General features: G+C 40.9%; 1 protein-coding gene across 1 annotated transcript in view; it reads right to left on the reverse strand.

Annotated features, from left to right (window-relative positions):
* Positions 1–5,470: 5,470 nt before the first annotated feature.
* Positions 5,471–17,444, reverse strand: part of LOC120515057 (interferon-induced protein 44-like) — a 44,476-nt gene continuing 32,502 nt past the window's right edge. Inside the window, exons 6-9 of the mRNA XM_039735770.1 lie at positions 12,384–12,539; positions 9,728–9,902; positions 7,662–7,762; positions 5,471–5,841 (exon numbers count right to left, since the gene is read on the reverse strand). Of these exons, the coding sequence (XP_039591704.1) occupies positions 5,656–5,841; positions 7,662–7,762; positions 9,728–9,902; positions 12,384–12,539 (618 nt within the window). The 3' untranslated portion in view covers positions 5,471–5,655. The remainder of the gene's footprint in view (positions 5,842–7,661; positions 7,763–9,727; positions 9,903–12,383; positions 12,540–17,444) is intronic.

Genomic DNA, 17,444 nt, shown 5'->3' on the forward strand with positions numbered 1-17,444 from the left:
CCCCTACTGACTCCCAACTGCGGTAAATGAATAAACTGGTGGGCCTCATGCAGCAGCCTAGAGCTGGACGTCATGGCTAAAATGTCACCTCAATGTATCAACACAAATCATTCAACACTGATAATTATGGGTAGTTATTATATTCCTTTTCAATCCTCAACTTTAACTTTGAAAAAAACAAAAAAAAACTTACAAGCATACCATTATTTAATATAATTATTATTTATTTGTTTATCTATCTACTGATTGATTGTTTTATTTGTCCTGTGACTTTGTATCTTTTTTACATCTCAACAGACCATTCAGACCTTGCCAGTCTTTTCCACTTAATTCTTCTAAAATAACATCGAGTTCTGAAGGTCCCTAAAGTCCTACTGTCCTCCACACTGTGACTCGGTCACTTATTCCACGTGTCTGTGGCTCTCCTTCCTAATGTTTGAACTTAGCAAGTTTAAAAAGTGTGTCTTTGTTAAGCTTGTTTTAAAGTCATTTTAAAGTGTGTTTTACGTTTCTCCTGCTGTATTCACATTTCTCCTTGGCATTAATAAAGTTTATCTAACATAATCTAATTTTGGTGCAAAAAGGTGTACAAGAAACAATTCATATGCAAAAACTAGACAAAAAAACATTAAAATGAGAATTGTTTTACATTAATTTAGCAAAATAATCTGCCAGTGGGTTAAGCAAATTTTACGTGAGAAGATTCTTAATGTAACCTAAATGATCGTAAATACAAATGAATAATTCTTACAGTAAGGAAAACAATATTTAATGTCATGATATAAATACTTTTCACTGGCTTAGATTTTATTTTGCAGTGAGTGTGGCAAAAAAGGTAGAACGACTGGGATCAACTAGAAGGACAAGAGGCACGTTAGCACCCTAAGCACTGTCCACCCTCGATGTTCATGTCAGGCAAAATGTGGAAGTCACTAAGAAAGAAAAAAAACACACAACTGACTGAGTCATTTTGAACTGACATAAAAAAAAACAACAAAACTGACATTTTATAAGAATCGACAGGACGAGTGGAGCTGAAGACTTTTAACTGGAAAAGAAGAAGAGAGACGGAGAGAGAGACAGAGACAGCATGCGGTGGAGCGAGGAGAAGGGAGGGGAGTCGTGTCTCTGAAGACGGACTTTTTTGTTGGTTCTGCCGGGGCAATCGACTCTTTGGACCGGTAGGGCAGAACGTTTTTGTTATCAGCTCGGCGGCAGGCGTATGTCGTGAGGCTTCCACTTTACATCTTGCTCAAGGACTGTAAGGAGGTAAACCAACTTGTGAAGCCTGTTTCTCTGAGGTGAGAATATCTCGCCCCTAATCTGTGAAAGGTTGCTTTTGATTCTTGTTAGCTACTTGTTGGTTTTTTTCTGTCTATATGTAAATCTATATGTATATATTTTTTCTCTTCGTCATTGTGGTAATGCTTATTATCTGATGCTGAGCTGGGCCATGTGGTGAGAGGTCAAATAAAAGGATGAGTGTTGGTCACGTTACCCCATAAGATTTTCAATAGCAAACTGCTTTTCCCTAGCGGTTTTCTGACTGTGCAGCAACCCAGGGTTTAGTTGTTCTCCCGGGGTGGCGGTAAAACGTTACAGGATACGGTTTGAAACTGTGTGACCGCCATGTCTTACCAACCGACTCTAAGGGAGATCATAAACTGGGACTAATCTGTGGTTAGAGGGACAAGAAATAATTAGCTTGTGAGATTATAAAAGACCCTCCATACATTTTGCATTAATATATAGGCTAAGATTTTAACATAACTAAGAAAATACTTGTATCAGCTTAACCTAACCTAAATAATTAACACATGGCTCTTATAATATATGTGCAATATTTTAAAGAGCAGTTCTCTAATTCTGTTATTTATAAAAAACTTACAAGAAAACGTTCACATAGAATGACAGAGAGATAAATTACAGGAGGTTTGGTTTCATGAACTATCCATCCATCCATCCTCTTCTGCTTATCCGAAGTCGGGTCGTGGAGGCAGCAGCTTAAGCAGAGAGGCCCAGACTTCCCTCTCCCCGGCCACTTCTTCTAGTTCTTCCAGGGGAATCCCAAGGCGTTCCCAGGCCATCCGAGAGACATAGTCCCTCCAGCGTGTCCTGGGTCTTCCCCGGGGCCTCCTCCCAGTTGGGTGTGCCCAGAACACCTCGCCAGGGTGGCATCCAGATCAGATGCCCGAGCCACCTCATCTGACTCGTCTCGATGCGGAGGAGCAGCGGCTCCACTCTGAGCTTCTCATCCTGTCTTTAAGGGAAAGCCCAGACACACTGCAGAGGAAACTCATTTCAGCCGCTTGTATTCGCAAACTAATAAGTGCTTTATAAAATTAATATTACAGCTCTTGTCCAATATGTTAGTGTAACCGACTCGACTCTGCTTTTTCCTGCGTTGTGTAAATAATTATCACGTAGGCACGTTGAGTTAGAACACAAGCTTTTATTTTCCTCCTTCAGTAAACCCCCTTTGCAAAACAAAAATAGACAGAGCGTCACATATACGTCTTCTTCCCTCTGCCCACACAGCGTCCACGACACTTCTCGCGTTATTATTTATATAAACACATTACATATAAAACTATTTACAATAAAATTACTCCAATTTTCCAAAGAAAACTATTTACAATACACATAGCTTTATACACAAAAAAATCCTAATTTTATAATTATATATTCTTAACAAATGAAAAGAAAATATACATATATTTATATAGCATACCTTTGCAAAACAAAAATAGACAGAGCGTCACATATACGTCTTCTTCCCTCTGCCTATTAAATAATAAATTAAATCGATTATAAATTAACACAAAGTAAATAAAAAAAATAAGAATATCGGAAAAGAAACTGAAACCACAACCTACCCACACAGTGTCCACGACACTTCTGGCGTTAGAGCCAAAAACGTGGTGTTCACAGGTTGTGAGGTGTAACGCTAATTAACGCCCGTACTACAACAGATTATACTGTTGGTTTACTATAAACTGTTTACAGGGATCAACGCTTTTGGGGAAGTTCATAACAAAAAAATATATATATAAACAAAATTATAGATAACATTTTACACTTTGCTACATTAGCTCCATTTAAAGATAATGAGAAAGTGTCTACAATGGCCTGACCACTTTTAATTAAGAAAATAAAACCATCTGAGACAGAGTCACATATCATTTGATATTCTCTTATTGAAGAAATATTAGCAAATTTTAAACAAAAATCAGAATAAGCACACATATAATGATTATTATCAAATAGCTGTTGAATCAATAAAATATTGTAATTAAACTATTTATCTAAGAAAAGTGTATTTGTTTTGTGAGAAAGGTCTCAAAAGGATTTTTTCTCTGAAACAATCATGTGGAGAACAATGATCTCTGTAAACGTCTCCAGATCTTCCCTTCTGTGTCTATAACCTCAGGTAATTACATAGAGTAAAAGACAAGCAGGACTTCAGTTACAACTTTAAAGAATGTATTATTGGTAATATTCATAAAATAATAACAATAAGCAAAGTACACGTGAATATTGGCAAGCATACAACCTGATAAATGCTGATGTGGAGTTTCAGGTGGCACACAGATACTTTAATTGTCTCTAATTGAGACATCATTTCTAGCTTTCTTCAGGACAGGCCGCATGCCTGTCTCAATATGGCTGCCGAGTTGTGCTACTTAGGGTGGTCTTCTTTTCAGTCCATGATGTGTGAGATGCTCCTTCATCATGATGGTGTGTGTGAGAGAGGAAGGAGGGCTAAAGCAAACAAATGTCTACATTCTTAGTCCAAATCGTTACACCAATAGGACGTCGTGCTACAAAATGGCCTCTGATTCAAACCAATCACAAACAGTCATACTTCAGACCAATGGGGGGCACACAGTGCCTTTCACACCTGCCCCCATTTGTTGAGCTGACGCTTGCCAGCCAGGTAGTTTGGCTCTCCTGTGGGGGTTGATTGAGAGGGTCTTGCAGAGAATCACTTGCCAAGCTGGTTTTAGACCCCGTGCTGCACAACATCTGCTATTCTGGCTTTGTCGTAAAACTCTAACTGTCATCTTGCTTGTGTTTATTTTGAATTTTGAATTTAATTTATTAATTAGTTTAATTATTATTTTAACTATTATTATTATTAGTTTAATTTTCTGAACCTTGGAAACAACTTTTTTGACTAATATATATATATATATATTTTTTTGCCTGCTCAATCGTTAATGAACCGTCTGTTTTTGACTACTCCTTTACTTTCTTTTTTACCGTTCTTCTCAAGACAAGCCTGCTTTTTACTTGGAAGGCAGACTACGAAGATGGAAGGCAATAAAAAAAAAAGAAGAACAGAATGAGGCCGAAATACCAAAAGCTCTAAATAAAGAAAGGCAAATGAGGGAGGACGTGAGCTGGCGGAGCAGATGGTGAGGTGCGGCCGAGTCTTTAAAGCAAGTGCTGTTTCTGCCAAGGTTTGTTCCCTGGCCTTTTGTGTCTTCTTGGTTTATTTTTAATTATAATAATAACTCTTTGCATTTATATAGCGCTTTTCTCACTACTCAAAGCGCTCGGCAATTGCAGGTTAAGGGTTTTGCTCAAGGGCCCAACACAGCAGAGTCCCTACTGGCATTTACGAGATTCGAACTGGCAACCTTCCGATTGCCAGCGCAGATCCCTAAGCCTCAGAGCCACCACTCCGCCTTATTTTCTATACTTATGTATTTTCTGTTAATATTGTTCTGTTTACATATTGTTCATTCTACACATGTAAGCTCTTACGTCCCGTGTGCTCTGCGGGTGGTCACCACAGCTGAGACCTTCCTCAGGCGGTTTAAGTCCAGGAGAAGAGGATCTCAGGCGTTAAACTAATGTGACTAGCAAGGAAAATGTGGAGTAGGACTGGGAGATACGATGTAGTCAAAAATTCAGGAAAAAAAAACCTGAACCGAGAGTCAAAAGTAATGGTCAAGTATATCAAAGCAAGGGGTCAGCACCAAGAAGACTTTAAATAGATAATATTTAGAAAATGAATGTGATTGGCCAGAAGTGCTTTGTCTCCACACACTCAGATGAGGAAGCCGACTATAATTGATTACCAAATGTCTACGTTAGGCGATGTGAAATAACGAGGAGAGCCGAGTGATGCAACGAATGCCTCAAAAACAGAAGAACAAACATCAGACAATTCCCTGCCCCACCACATTGCTACGTCACACCACTGACATGTGGGCACATTGGGGGGTCGATTAGCCTCATGGCAGCAGAGCACATCCTGGACTTTCAAGGTCTCTGTGGGTTTTCTTCAGGTCCCCCCACAACCTTAGATTAATCGATGTGTGTCTGAAATGGCTGGTGTGGTGTGAGTTTTTTTCGTTTTGTTTCGTCCTCCCGACCATCTGACCTCACTTTATTCTTTGTTATTTAGCGTCGCCTAATCTTATTTTTGTGTTTTTATAAACCTTCTTTGTTCATTTTGTAAAGCACTATGAGCTACACCATTTGTATAAAAATGTGGTACAGAAATAAATGTTGCTGTTGTTTGTGGAATGGAGTTCCCTTTAACCTCTCCTGTCATGGATTAAGCTATTTTATAAAATTAAAAGGACGCATGAAATTAAGATATTAAGCCATTGAGGAATAAAAGCATCAGGATCTTCTTTTTGTTCACCATAAGGTGGTGCGCCTCACATTTGTTTCCTCAAAGTAGACATCAATGGCTCTCAGCATCTGCTGCAGGGCCTTCAGGATCAAAAGATCCATACTGAAATTGAGCTCCGTCTCTGTTGCATAGTTCTTAACCAGGGAGATGGAGGAGACAGGAACTCCCAGCATCTGTCCAAGCTGAGTCACCTGGAAGCAAAACAGAAGAACGGATGAGGTGATTGGGATGTCAAGATGAAGAGGACTAGAGACAAATCCAGGTGAGACTTGTGTTACGAGAGATGGAGCTGCTGGCTGAATTTCCTAACATCTTCAAATATTTAAACTTAAACAGACACTGGTAAAGTTTTACAATGATCCCACCGCTGACACCTTAACAGCACAGGTTGGTTGAGCGACTGAAGACACAATTGTCAACACTGAATGAACAAGCCACACCACCTTAAATGTCCATTAATCAAATGTAACTGAATTAATAATCATTTGGCCTGGATGCCTTTTTCCATTGGAGGGAAGAAAATCGGTCTGAACTGTGAAAAGTGAAAGTGTTAGGTTTAGGGAACAGGCAGAACTAGCGTGAGACTTGATGAACCCTGTGACGGTGACACTAACTCAGGATGATCTGTACAAATTTCATTGCGTGTTTCTCAGTGAACCTCAGATTAAGTGACTCCCTGAGTGTTTTTGTGAAGACATGCGGACCGACTGTCAGTGAAGGCCGTGGTTGGGCCCATAGGGACACATTTTTGACTGATACAGCAGAGACGGGCAGGCCCAATAAATCCCCCCATGCTGACTCTCCTCTGTCTCTGTGTTGTGGTGGGTTTCTTTATTGAACTTTTCTAGCACCTCCTTGAAATGTTTGGTTCAAATTTTTTAAGTTTTTTTATGGGGTTTTAATACCCAAGGAATTCATTTTGATATTTATTTTGTGATCCAAGTCTTACCAAGAAAGTTACTTATTTTAACCTTTATGCCATTGACGCCATTTTGTTTTTCCTGGTGACATGACCACATTCAAGACAACGGTCATGGCAGTGGGTCCTAGAATTTCTCCGGGGTTACAATATGTGAGACATCAATATAAATATTGGCGTATACTTTACATCAGCGTTTCTCAGCCTTTAAGTATTTGCGACCCGAGTTTTCACAACAGTTTTAATCGCATCCCCCTAATGTTTTTTTGAAAGGAGCCCACTAATACCAATTTGTTCTTTTTTAATTATATCATGATATGTCTAAGATGCATATTTTATTATACCTACTTAACTTTTATCGACATTTATCTAACTCTGTATTTATTTTTCTAGTATCAGAATGTAGTTTAAGTTCATTTGTTTTGGTTTCAATAGATGGATTTTTCCTATTTTCGATTCTTGTTTTCTTTTTTTCACATCTTCGCGCCCCCCTAGGGGGGTCCGCCCCACAGTTTGAGAACCACTGCTTTACATTGTATGATGAAATAAAGCTTGCTAAAGTACTTGTGAAGCTTTTCTTTGGTGCTTTACTGGTGTCAGACTTTATTTTACTCTGAATTCTTAACTGTGATTCTAATTTTGCGCTTCTTCTGATGAAACATCTGTTTAATTCCAGGTTTTCAATCCTTCCGCATCTCCGGTTTATGGCTTTCTTCTGGACCCCTAGCCTTCTTCTGCACAGACCACTCTGAACACTCTGATTGACGTCCCCTTCATCCTGCCTCCCTTCTTCTCCACGGTCCACTCTGGGGAAGTGTCACATGATTGTCATATAGTGTTACTTCTGGGCTCCAAGCGGGTACTTGAGTAAGGGTAGATTTTATCATTTAAGACTTTCATTTAATAATATCAAGCAGCAAAGAGGGGCTGATAATTAACATTGAACACTGAGAATCTCTAAAGGTCCATTGCCACTTTCCTGCTTGTTGGGCTGCCATTACACTTCTTATTACTCAACTTCTTATGACTACATCCCCATTATCTTTATTCAGGTTCATGCCAGCCTGCCTCCCATTTGCCCCTTTGACTCACCTTCTCATGCAGGTAGCGGCTGCTGTACACTTTAGTGAGGTCCTTTTGAACTTCCATGCAGGCTTTATCTATCTTAGTCACCAGCACGAGCAGAGGAATCCCTGCAGGAGAAGAGAAGAACGTCTGCGTGAATTTCTTAATCTGCCTGCCATTTGTCTCACTGAATGAAGACGACGCAATTGAAATATTAAAGGGCTCTCAAGAAGACATACGGTTATTAGATTGGTGCCGTTTTTTAAATAGTCTGAGTTGTCTCCAGGGCCGTGGCAGACCTCAGACTGACGTCCTTCACTTGATTCCTCACCTGTGTTTGTTCTGCAGAACCCCGGATTATGGGTAACCAGGGCACTTCACAAAAAAGCAGACAGTGCCACCAATTGTGCCAAAGAAGCAGCAGTGCCTGGACAACAATGTCCTTTGTGCCACTGGGCCAAGTAAACTGAGCTCAGTGGTCGATTCTCAGTGATCTGGTGAGACTTGCAGATTTTTTAGAGATTTTGCGACTCCATTTGCGTCATTTTAATTGCCAACACTCGAGTTTTCATTATGAAGACCTGAAGTGTTTCATGTGAGAAGCAGTGAGGACTGTGGATGTTGTTTGAGTTTCTGGGTCGTTCGTTGTTCGGGTATTGAATTTCCTGCTGGTATTTGCTGTTTATTTCTGCTTTGCGTTTCTTTCCAATTCACTGTAATGTTTGCCTGTTTACCCCTCAGCAGAAGAAGCAGAGGGATGGTAAGAGGACGGTTTCTTTTTAAATAAATTTTTACTCTACGATAAAAAAAAAATTGAAAAATATACAACATGAAAGGATAAGTAAAATTGTTGGACTGATTGAGTCAGTTTAGAGCTCTTGGGATGATACTGTTTCTAAGCCTCGAGGTACATGCAGGTAAAGCTCTGAAGTGTTTGCCAGAAGGGAAGTTCAAATAGACTGTGCGCATGGCTGAGTGGATTCCATGCAGATGCTGTCAGCTTTCCTGAGGCAGAGTATGCTATAAATGTCCTCCAGGACTTTCCGATCAGCTACTGTACAGCTGTGATTCCACACTCAGATACATGGGATTAAAATACTCTGAGTGGTGCACTGAGAGTAACAACACTAAATCAACTATGGTATTTGGAATAGCATGGTCATTGCATGGTCCATTATATGGTTACAGGTTGATTGTAATCAGATGCCTGAAATTTATAAACAGTATGCGGTTAATTTCAATGTATTTGATAAAGCAGCATCAGGGATGTGAATCTAAAAAAGAAAGGGAAACAACACTCGAACAAAAGCATTGCTTTGACTCCGGGTGCCGGCAGTTTGCAAAACCAAGTGGATAACTTGCGTATGCCAGCGTTTGAGCTACCGTGGAAATGTGTGTGGATTTACGGCAAGTTGAGTTTTTATACATCACGTGAGGGTGGAAACGGGCGTACGCAACATTTATAAATGAGGCCCCTGGAGTTTAGGTTTGCACGAATACCTGATGCCTCCACAGAAGGTTCCATACTGGGATGTTAAGCTGCTTCTGGGTCAAATACCCAGCGAAGAGATGGGAAGAGAAAGGCTGGAAGGGAAAAGTGTGTTATTGGTGTGTGTGGCACCTTCTGAGGACATGCATATCTAACCAGACGTTCTGAATATGTAAGCACACTCCTTTGCACCAGTCCCACTTTGGATGTCTCGACATCTTTGTCACATATCTTTATTTTTCTTGTAGATTTCATGCGGCTAATTACTGAAAGCATTCAATTAATCAGATGCTATACGGCCCACATTTTGTTTGCTGCATTGGGCTAGGACTGTGTCTCAGTGCACCACATTTGATCACAATCAATGAGATGAAATATGAAATACACTGCAGTCACACAGTCGCATCACATCGTTTACTGGATGAAGTCCGACATTGTGCTTACACCAAATAGAACGAACGGCGTGACTGAAGGATTACTCGAGTAGCCCAGGTACCGCGTGTCAGTAGAGGCTGCTGCAGAATGGCCGATCTCATTCAACGTGTTGAGAGGCTACATTGCTGATTAATATCCCACCATTCTCTGCCAGGCTACATGTACTCACCCAAGCTGTTCACTTCAGACTTGATTTCTTTAAACTTCTTCAACAGTTGAAATTTCGGCAAGTTAACGATTTTGTTAGCGTCAACTACAAAGACAACGCAGTGCATCTTGTCTTTCACACTGGGACTTCTTATGTAGTGCGGGTCATGACAGTTTATGGCTGCCCTGGGATTGAACTGGAGAGACATGGTCAGTTAACAAGAGATGGTCATACCATAAAAAATACACACACTTCAACAGCTCTTCATGGGTGCCCACCTCTTTGTTATTTCCAAGTCTTTATTGTGTAACACAAACCAGGCACTCAATAGCTTTCACACTGATCCTGTGGGTATCACCTGTTGTCCACACTTGCTCTGTGCCAGTCAGTCCCCTTACACACACAGTTGAATTCATCTGCCAATCTGTCCCATCACAGAGCTTTGTTTTATTTAAAGAAACCGTAATATTGTTTCTACCTACAAGGTGGAGTGGAAAACAAACTGAACAATTTGGAGCATACCTGTGTGGTCACAAGAGCTGGCTGTAGTGGTCACCAGTGTGACACAATTCTTATTTTCTTACAACAGGGGTTCACCTGACTAAGCCTAAAGACACTGGATATTCTGAATTGTGGTCAGTGCCCCCATTGGAAGTGTCTCCTTCTGATTTTGCCATCATGAGACACGTGCCAATGCATTTCCCAAAGGGTTATTTTTATTCTGCCTGTGGCCACAGCACTAAGTGAAATTCTACAGCTAAAGGGAGAAAAAGTGGACAGAGGACGCCTGATCAGGGCTGTAAAGTTCCATTTTAGTGCTCTCTCAGTCTCCCTTCAAGCCCATGATCTTCCTTATCTTAGTGATGCACTTTGTGCCAAAGGGTACAGACACCATCTTGTGGTGACCATCTTCACTCCACTCTAAGGATGTCACACACGTGCACATTGGGGGCAGCTTAAAGGCTCATATAAGTGACACTGTTTCTGTTCCTCTCTCTGCAGACCAGAAGACTGACAGCTTTAACACCCATGATGTCACTTCCGGTGTCCGCCTGCCTGGACAAGCCTCGTCCTGCCAGGAGACCGTATTTCCAGAAGCTCAGCCATCTTGAGGCAGTCTATTTGGAGACTCATATCTGCATGACGTTTACACCTGTGTTTTGTTTCTATTATACTGGGTTTACCTTTGACTGCCCCAACCACTTCATAGTTGTATGTGTAGTGGTGCAGTCTACATTTACTAAAATATATTTGTGACCAAGTGCAGAGAGCTGTAGGGGTCCTAGAGTATTGACCCCTATTTGTTCATTCACATGGTCCTATGGAAGAATCTGCCACAGCTGACACACTGACAAGAAGGGCAAAAGCGGCGGACCTCCTTGTTTATTCCTGGCTACTAACATCAAAAAATAATCCTCTCTAATGTCTGTTCTTTTCCCCTCTCTGCAGACCTGAAAACTGATGATGTCTTCTGAGAAATTAATTCATGCATTTATTTCTAGTAGGACTGACTACTGCAATGCGGTGTTCACTGGCTGTTCAAACTGTTCTTTATTCAGCCTCCAGTTAATCCAAAATGATGCTGCAAGAATTATTACAAGAAAATATGAACACATAACTCAACTTCTTAAATCCTTACACTTGCTCCCGGTTAAGTTTAGGGCAGATTTCAAAATCCTCCTTTTAACATATAAAGCACTAAATGGCCGAGGTCCGGCTTAATTGTCTGAACTGAGCGCACATTAAGATCTCAAGATGCCGGTCTGTTTAGGATTCCAAGGATTAATAAAATAACAGGAGGAGGTCGAGTTTTTAGTTACAGGACCCCTAAACTGTGGAGTGGTCTGCCTGCTACTATAAGAGATGCCCCTTCAGTCTCAGCGTTTAAATCCCGGCTGAAGACTCACGACTTCAGTTTAGCACACCCTGACTAGAGCTGCTGATTAACTGTGCAGACTGCATCTCTGTTGTCAGTCATTAGCACTAAAACAGAAGTAACATGATAGTTATGATTTGATATTAACCCTCGCCTATTCTGTTTCTCTTCTCCGTACTTAAATGTGGAAGCTTGGTGCCACGGCCCACCTGCCAAGTTGGTTTGCCTGCTTAAGGTAAAATCATCCCTGATGGAGGATCACAGGAATCTTGGGGTAGAGGGGTCTTTTCATCGGATTGGCTGGCCCAGCGCTGACACAACTGTGGATTGGCCAAATGGGAGAGGTAGCTTGATTGGCAAGGTCTCCAGGACTCTAAACAAATCCAAATCATATTATGGGATATCATCTACTGTTAAATTCTGCTACTTATATTCTAAAATTTTTATTTTATACTGTATTAAGGATTTGTTCTGTTCTGAGTATTGTATTACAAACCTGACACCAGTCGGCTCGGAGATGTGAAGAGAGAGGAAGAGAAAAGGTATCAGCTGAGAGCACCCCCTTGTGTTCTGGCAGGAGATAACTATTATCTGAGCCTTTAAGCTGTCCCCAATGTGCATGTGTGTGACAAGGAGAGCCCTAAGCCCCCAGTGCTACCACTTCCAAGATTTCACTTTTTTTTCCCTCATGGGTACATCCACTGCCTAGAATTATTTGTTTTACTGGACAATGCCTCCGACTCTTTAAGTTTGATCTCATGGGCTTGCAGTGACATCAGTAAGATGACAGGAGAGTCTCACCTCATACATGTCTGAGACGTGTCCTTTAATGACACTGATGATGTCTTCTACCTTGATCCCTTCCTCAAAGCCTGACCTTTCCAGGCCCATGGTGTCACACAGGATGTATGGCAGTTTCCTTCCACCTGCTCCAAGGGAAACTGAATATGTTCTGAACTGCATGGGAGAACAATGACAACTTTTATTCCCATTGCACAGTTTCATACAAAGAGCCTGGCAATTATAATAGAAACATCAAAAAGTTCATCAGAAAATACTGTAAGTAAAAAAAACCTTTTCTATAAATTACTCAATTTATATGGCCTCAGTTACTCCAATTCTGAAACAATCTGATTTAGACCCAAATATCCTGAACAATTGCTGGCCTATCTCAAATGTTCCATTCATATCTAAAGTTCTCAAAAAGATAGTTGCCTCCCAACTTCAGTCCCATTCTTCTAAAAATACCCTTTTTGAAAACTTTCAATCTGGGCTTCGTCCTAAACACAGCACAGCAACTGCCCTGGGGCCTCATGTATAAACGGTGCGTACGCACAGAAACGTTGCGTAAGAACTTTTCCACATTCAAATCGCGATGTATAAAACCTACACTTGGCGTAAATCCACGCACTTTTCCACGGTACCTCATACCTTGTCGTACGCAAGTTCTCCGCTCGGTTTTTCAGACTGCCGGCACCCAGCGTCAAAGCAATGCTACTGTTCCTGTGTGGTTACTCCTTATTTTCCTGACGCGGCTTTATAAATACACCGAAACTAACCGCATATTGTTTATTAGTGTAACGCATCTGATTGTAATTAACTTGTCACAATATAATGGTCCAGGGAACAGCCATAGTATTCCAAATACCATAACTGCTTTAGCATTGTTACTCTCACTTCTTCTTCTTCTTCTTCTTTCAGCTCCTCTTGTTAGGAGTTGCCACAGCGGATCATCTTTTTCCATCTTACTCTCACTGCACCACTCAGAGTATTTATATCACTGTATCTGAGTGTGAATCACAGCAGCAGCTGATCAGAAAGAGAATTATCGGTAGACAGCTTTAAGGACACGCTGTCTCAGCCACTGCAAAATGTTTTAAAGCCTTTCCTGTACGGACCTCGCAGTTCAGAAACAGAAACGATATCATTTATAAGGTGAAATTCAGCAAAATATGTTTATTAAATTATACAGATAAAACTTTAACTTCATTTAAATAATCTATATTCTTCACTGGGAGTATCGTTAAGGATAAAATAATTAAACATGTACTATGAAGATATTTCAATGTTCTTTAAACGTTTTGAAGAATCGGCGCTAAGCTTACAGATGGTTTAACGTCTATTACAGAGCTGATTGTATGGCGATCGGTTACTTGGGGAAAGAAAAGCAAGGACTGCAGTGACGGCTACGCCAATATATATTGAATATAAAACAGAAAGAGAAAATAACAACACAGCTAAAAACACAGCGACAAATTTCGGCAAAAGTTAAATGCTTGTGTCATGAGCACAAGGCGGCTATGCAGCCATCCACCGTGCATAAGCTACCTTACTGACGGGCGGGTGAAGGAGCCACCGATTCTTCCTCTGCCCAGTGCCACCACAAGCCTAGAGCCGCCCCTGATTGTACTGCTGCAATAAATTATTTCATCAAAGTGAAACACATGTTTAATAACGTGCTTTAGCTCCTATCATCATGATAATGACATCACGTATACATCTCAGTATTTTAGTTATTCAGAGAACTGTAATATCACGAATGTAATGGACTCTGTGACCAGTTGGAGGAAGAGAGCCGGTTTAAGAAGCAAGTAGTGATTCACACACACAGAGCACATACGAGTAGAAGATCAAATACAAAACAAAGCATTTAACGTGCTACTTTAATTACGATGTGATTTGAGAAACTGGTTAATTAAACGATTTTAAGATGAAGTTTATAATGTTCTACTTTAATGACAAAATAAACTACGTGATTAAAGTGGAAATGTCGAGATTGAAGTTGACATTTCGTGCTTTTTCCTCACTGTGTGCCTTTTTTCTCTGTACCCTAATAAGCTTTCATACGACACTCAGACAGTGGGCTTACAACTCTTCTTTTCACGGTGACGTTGATAAGTGACTTCTTTTTTATTTCCGGCACTGTGCGATTTGTGAATGTGAGCTTTCAAGTTTCTCCAACACGCTATGTCACTCGATCAACTTCCTTGTGTTGATTATTCCACGGTTTATTTGAACAAATAGTATGTTTTTCCTTTGCCTCCACTTGGTATTCGCTGAAATTCTTATATTTCCCCGTGCTTTTCCCATTGTCTTTTCACAGAAGGCTGCGCTTAAGGGCGATTTATATTGATTTGCATATTCAAAGAGGCGTAATTCTGGGAGGATTTGGGGCGTTACATAATGCGCGTGCACGAGCGTTAGTTTTCACACTGATCAGGATTTATGTAGCAGAAGAACGTGGAAGTTGGAGTACGCACAGATTCCTGCATCTGGATTTTTCTGTGCGTAAACACATTTCGGCTTTTGTGCTTACGCCATGTTATAGTGCGAGTTCTACGCACGGCGTTATACATGAGGCCCCTGGTCATCACAAATCACAAATGATCTTCTCCGGGCAGCTGACATGGGACTTTTATCAATTCTTGTACTTCTTGACTTCAGCTCTGCATTTCATATCATATCCCATCAGATATTTTTGAAATGACTGACAGGAGGCAATTTGTTCAAGTAAACATTTTTAAATCTGAGAGTGCAGTCGTCACTCAGGGAGTTCTGTTTTTCTCATTTATATCTTCCCAATAGGTAATCTCTTTCGACATCATGGTATTCAATTTCATTGTTACGCTGATGACACACAGCTATATCTATCCACTAAATCCACTTCTGTTTTCCCTCCAAATACTTTTATGGCATGCTTGCAAGTCATAAAGTCATGGATGACTGACAATTTTCTACAATGAAATAGCAAAGCAACTGAGGTGCTCCTCATTGGTTCTAAATCTACACTTGCTAAGGTTAACCGTTCATCCATTTTAATTAACAACAGTAACACAAACATCTCTTTTCAGGTTAAGAGCCTGGGCGTCTTTCTAGACAGTACTCTCTCTTTTTCTTACTATATAAGTAACATTTCTCGGACTGTCTTCTTCCATTTCCGAAACGTTCCTAGATGTCATCCTGTTCTTACACAACACAGTACTGAAGTATCGGTTAATGCCCGAGTCACCTCATGTATAGATTACTGTAATGCTAGTCTATCTGGCATCCCACAAAAACGTATCCATCGCTTACAACTTATTCAGAAGTCTGCTGCTAGGATAATAACCTGTTGTTCTAAATCCACTGAACATATTACATCTTGTATATGCCACACAGGCTGGATGGACATCCTGGCCAGGAAAGGAAGCAGACCCGGCAGGAAGAAATGGATGGACAGTCCCTATAGAAGCATAGAGATCACTAGGGAACTGTCATTCTCCCAGCACGCTAGATGGCAGCAGTCCCAGATATCCCCACCCATTGGGAAGCCGGTAGGGCATGCCTAAAAATGTAGTCTGGCAGAGCAGCCCTGCTAGAGTCACGGGGTGCCGCAAGAGGGCGTTCCAGAGAAATAAGCTCCCTACTCAAATAATGGACTTCGTGTGATCTAGAAGTACTTCCATCGGGCAATTGCCCTGGCACCGGAAGTACTCCTGGGTCTGTAAAAAAAGGGACCGCACTCCCTTATTCAGGCGTGTCAGAGCTGGGTGGTAGTAGAGGCAACACTTGACTGGAGGAGGAGGAGTGTGGTGATGAGAGAACATATTGTGGAGAGAAACAGACCAGTGTTTTGTGCGTATTGGTAATACTTTTGGAGGTATTTAAATAAAACCTTCGTTTATTTTTGACTAGCAAAATACCCGCGCTTTGCAGTGGAGAATTAGTGTATTAAAGAAGTTATGAAAAAGAAAAGGGAACATTTTAAAAATAACGTAACATGATTGACAATGTAATTGTTTTGTGACTGTTATGAGTGTTGCTGTCATCAAGGATTTGATTATCATTATTTTTTTCAATCAGGTTCGTATTTGGAAAACGTGTTGTGTTGAAGTTATATTCCGTGTTTGTCAACCGTTGTAAAGATAACAGGTTTCATTATATATACATATATATGTGTGTGTGTATATATACATACACATATATATACACATATATATACACACACACACACACATCAAAGCTTCTCAGCTGTGCTTGTGCTATTCCGTGCGATTTCGCGATGTCCACGTCTTTATTTAATGTTAGCTAAGACCCGGCACTTAAAAGTTTCTTTCGCAGTGTCGCTGAGTTTGTGCCAAACACCACCCTGACCATCTCATCTTCGTCTGAATATTTAGCGGCAGAGTGTTTCTATTGGATTGCCGCTGATGGACGGCCTTATATGGGCAGGCACTCAATTACATGGGAGGCGTGACGATGAGGGACAGAACTCTGCCTCACACGGTGGCCGAGCTGCAGGCTATGGCCAGTATATATGTACATAAGTAGGTTCTAGTTATGACCGTTACATGTAGAATTTCAAAATGAAACCTGCCTAACTTTTGTAAGTAAGCTGTAAGGAATGAGCTGCCAAATTTCAGCCTTCTACCTACATGGGAAGTTGGAGAATTAGTGATGAGTGAGTGAGTGAGTCTGTCAGTGAGGGCTTTGCCTTTTATTAGTATAGATAAAGGACTGTGTTTTGTGAACGCATTGGTGTTTGGGGCTCATTTACGCCCGGGGTTTATCACACTGATTCTCTCTCAACTTCACTGTCTCCCTGTTTATTACTGAACACAATACAAAATCCCGCTCTGAACATTTAAAGCTCTCCACACCCTTGCTGATCTCCTCCAGACTTGCACTCCTCTGCTCACTCAGATCCTCATCTGCAGCTCGACTTTCTGTGCCACACGTCAGTCTCAGTGCTATGGGAGCTCGAGTGTCTCTCCTGGTGCTCCTCAACTCGGGAATTCTCTTCCCTCTCATATCCGTCAGCTCGATTTAATAACACATTTTAAAACTGCCGTCAAAACGTATCTCTTCAAACCAACTCTGAGT

This window comes from Polypterus senegalus, chromosome 14, assembly GCF_016835505.1.
Source record: "Polypterus senegalus isolate Bchr_013 chromosome 14, ASM1683550v1, whole genome shotgun sequence".
Taxonomy (NCBI): Eukaryota; Metazoa; Chordata; class Cladistia; order Polypteriformes; family Polypteridae; genus Polypterus; species Polypterus senegalus.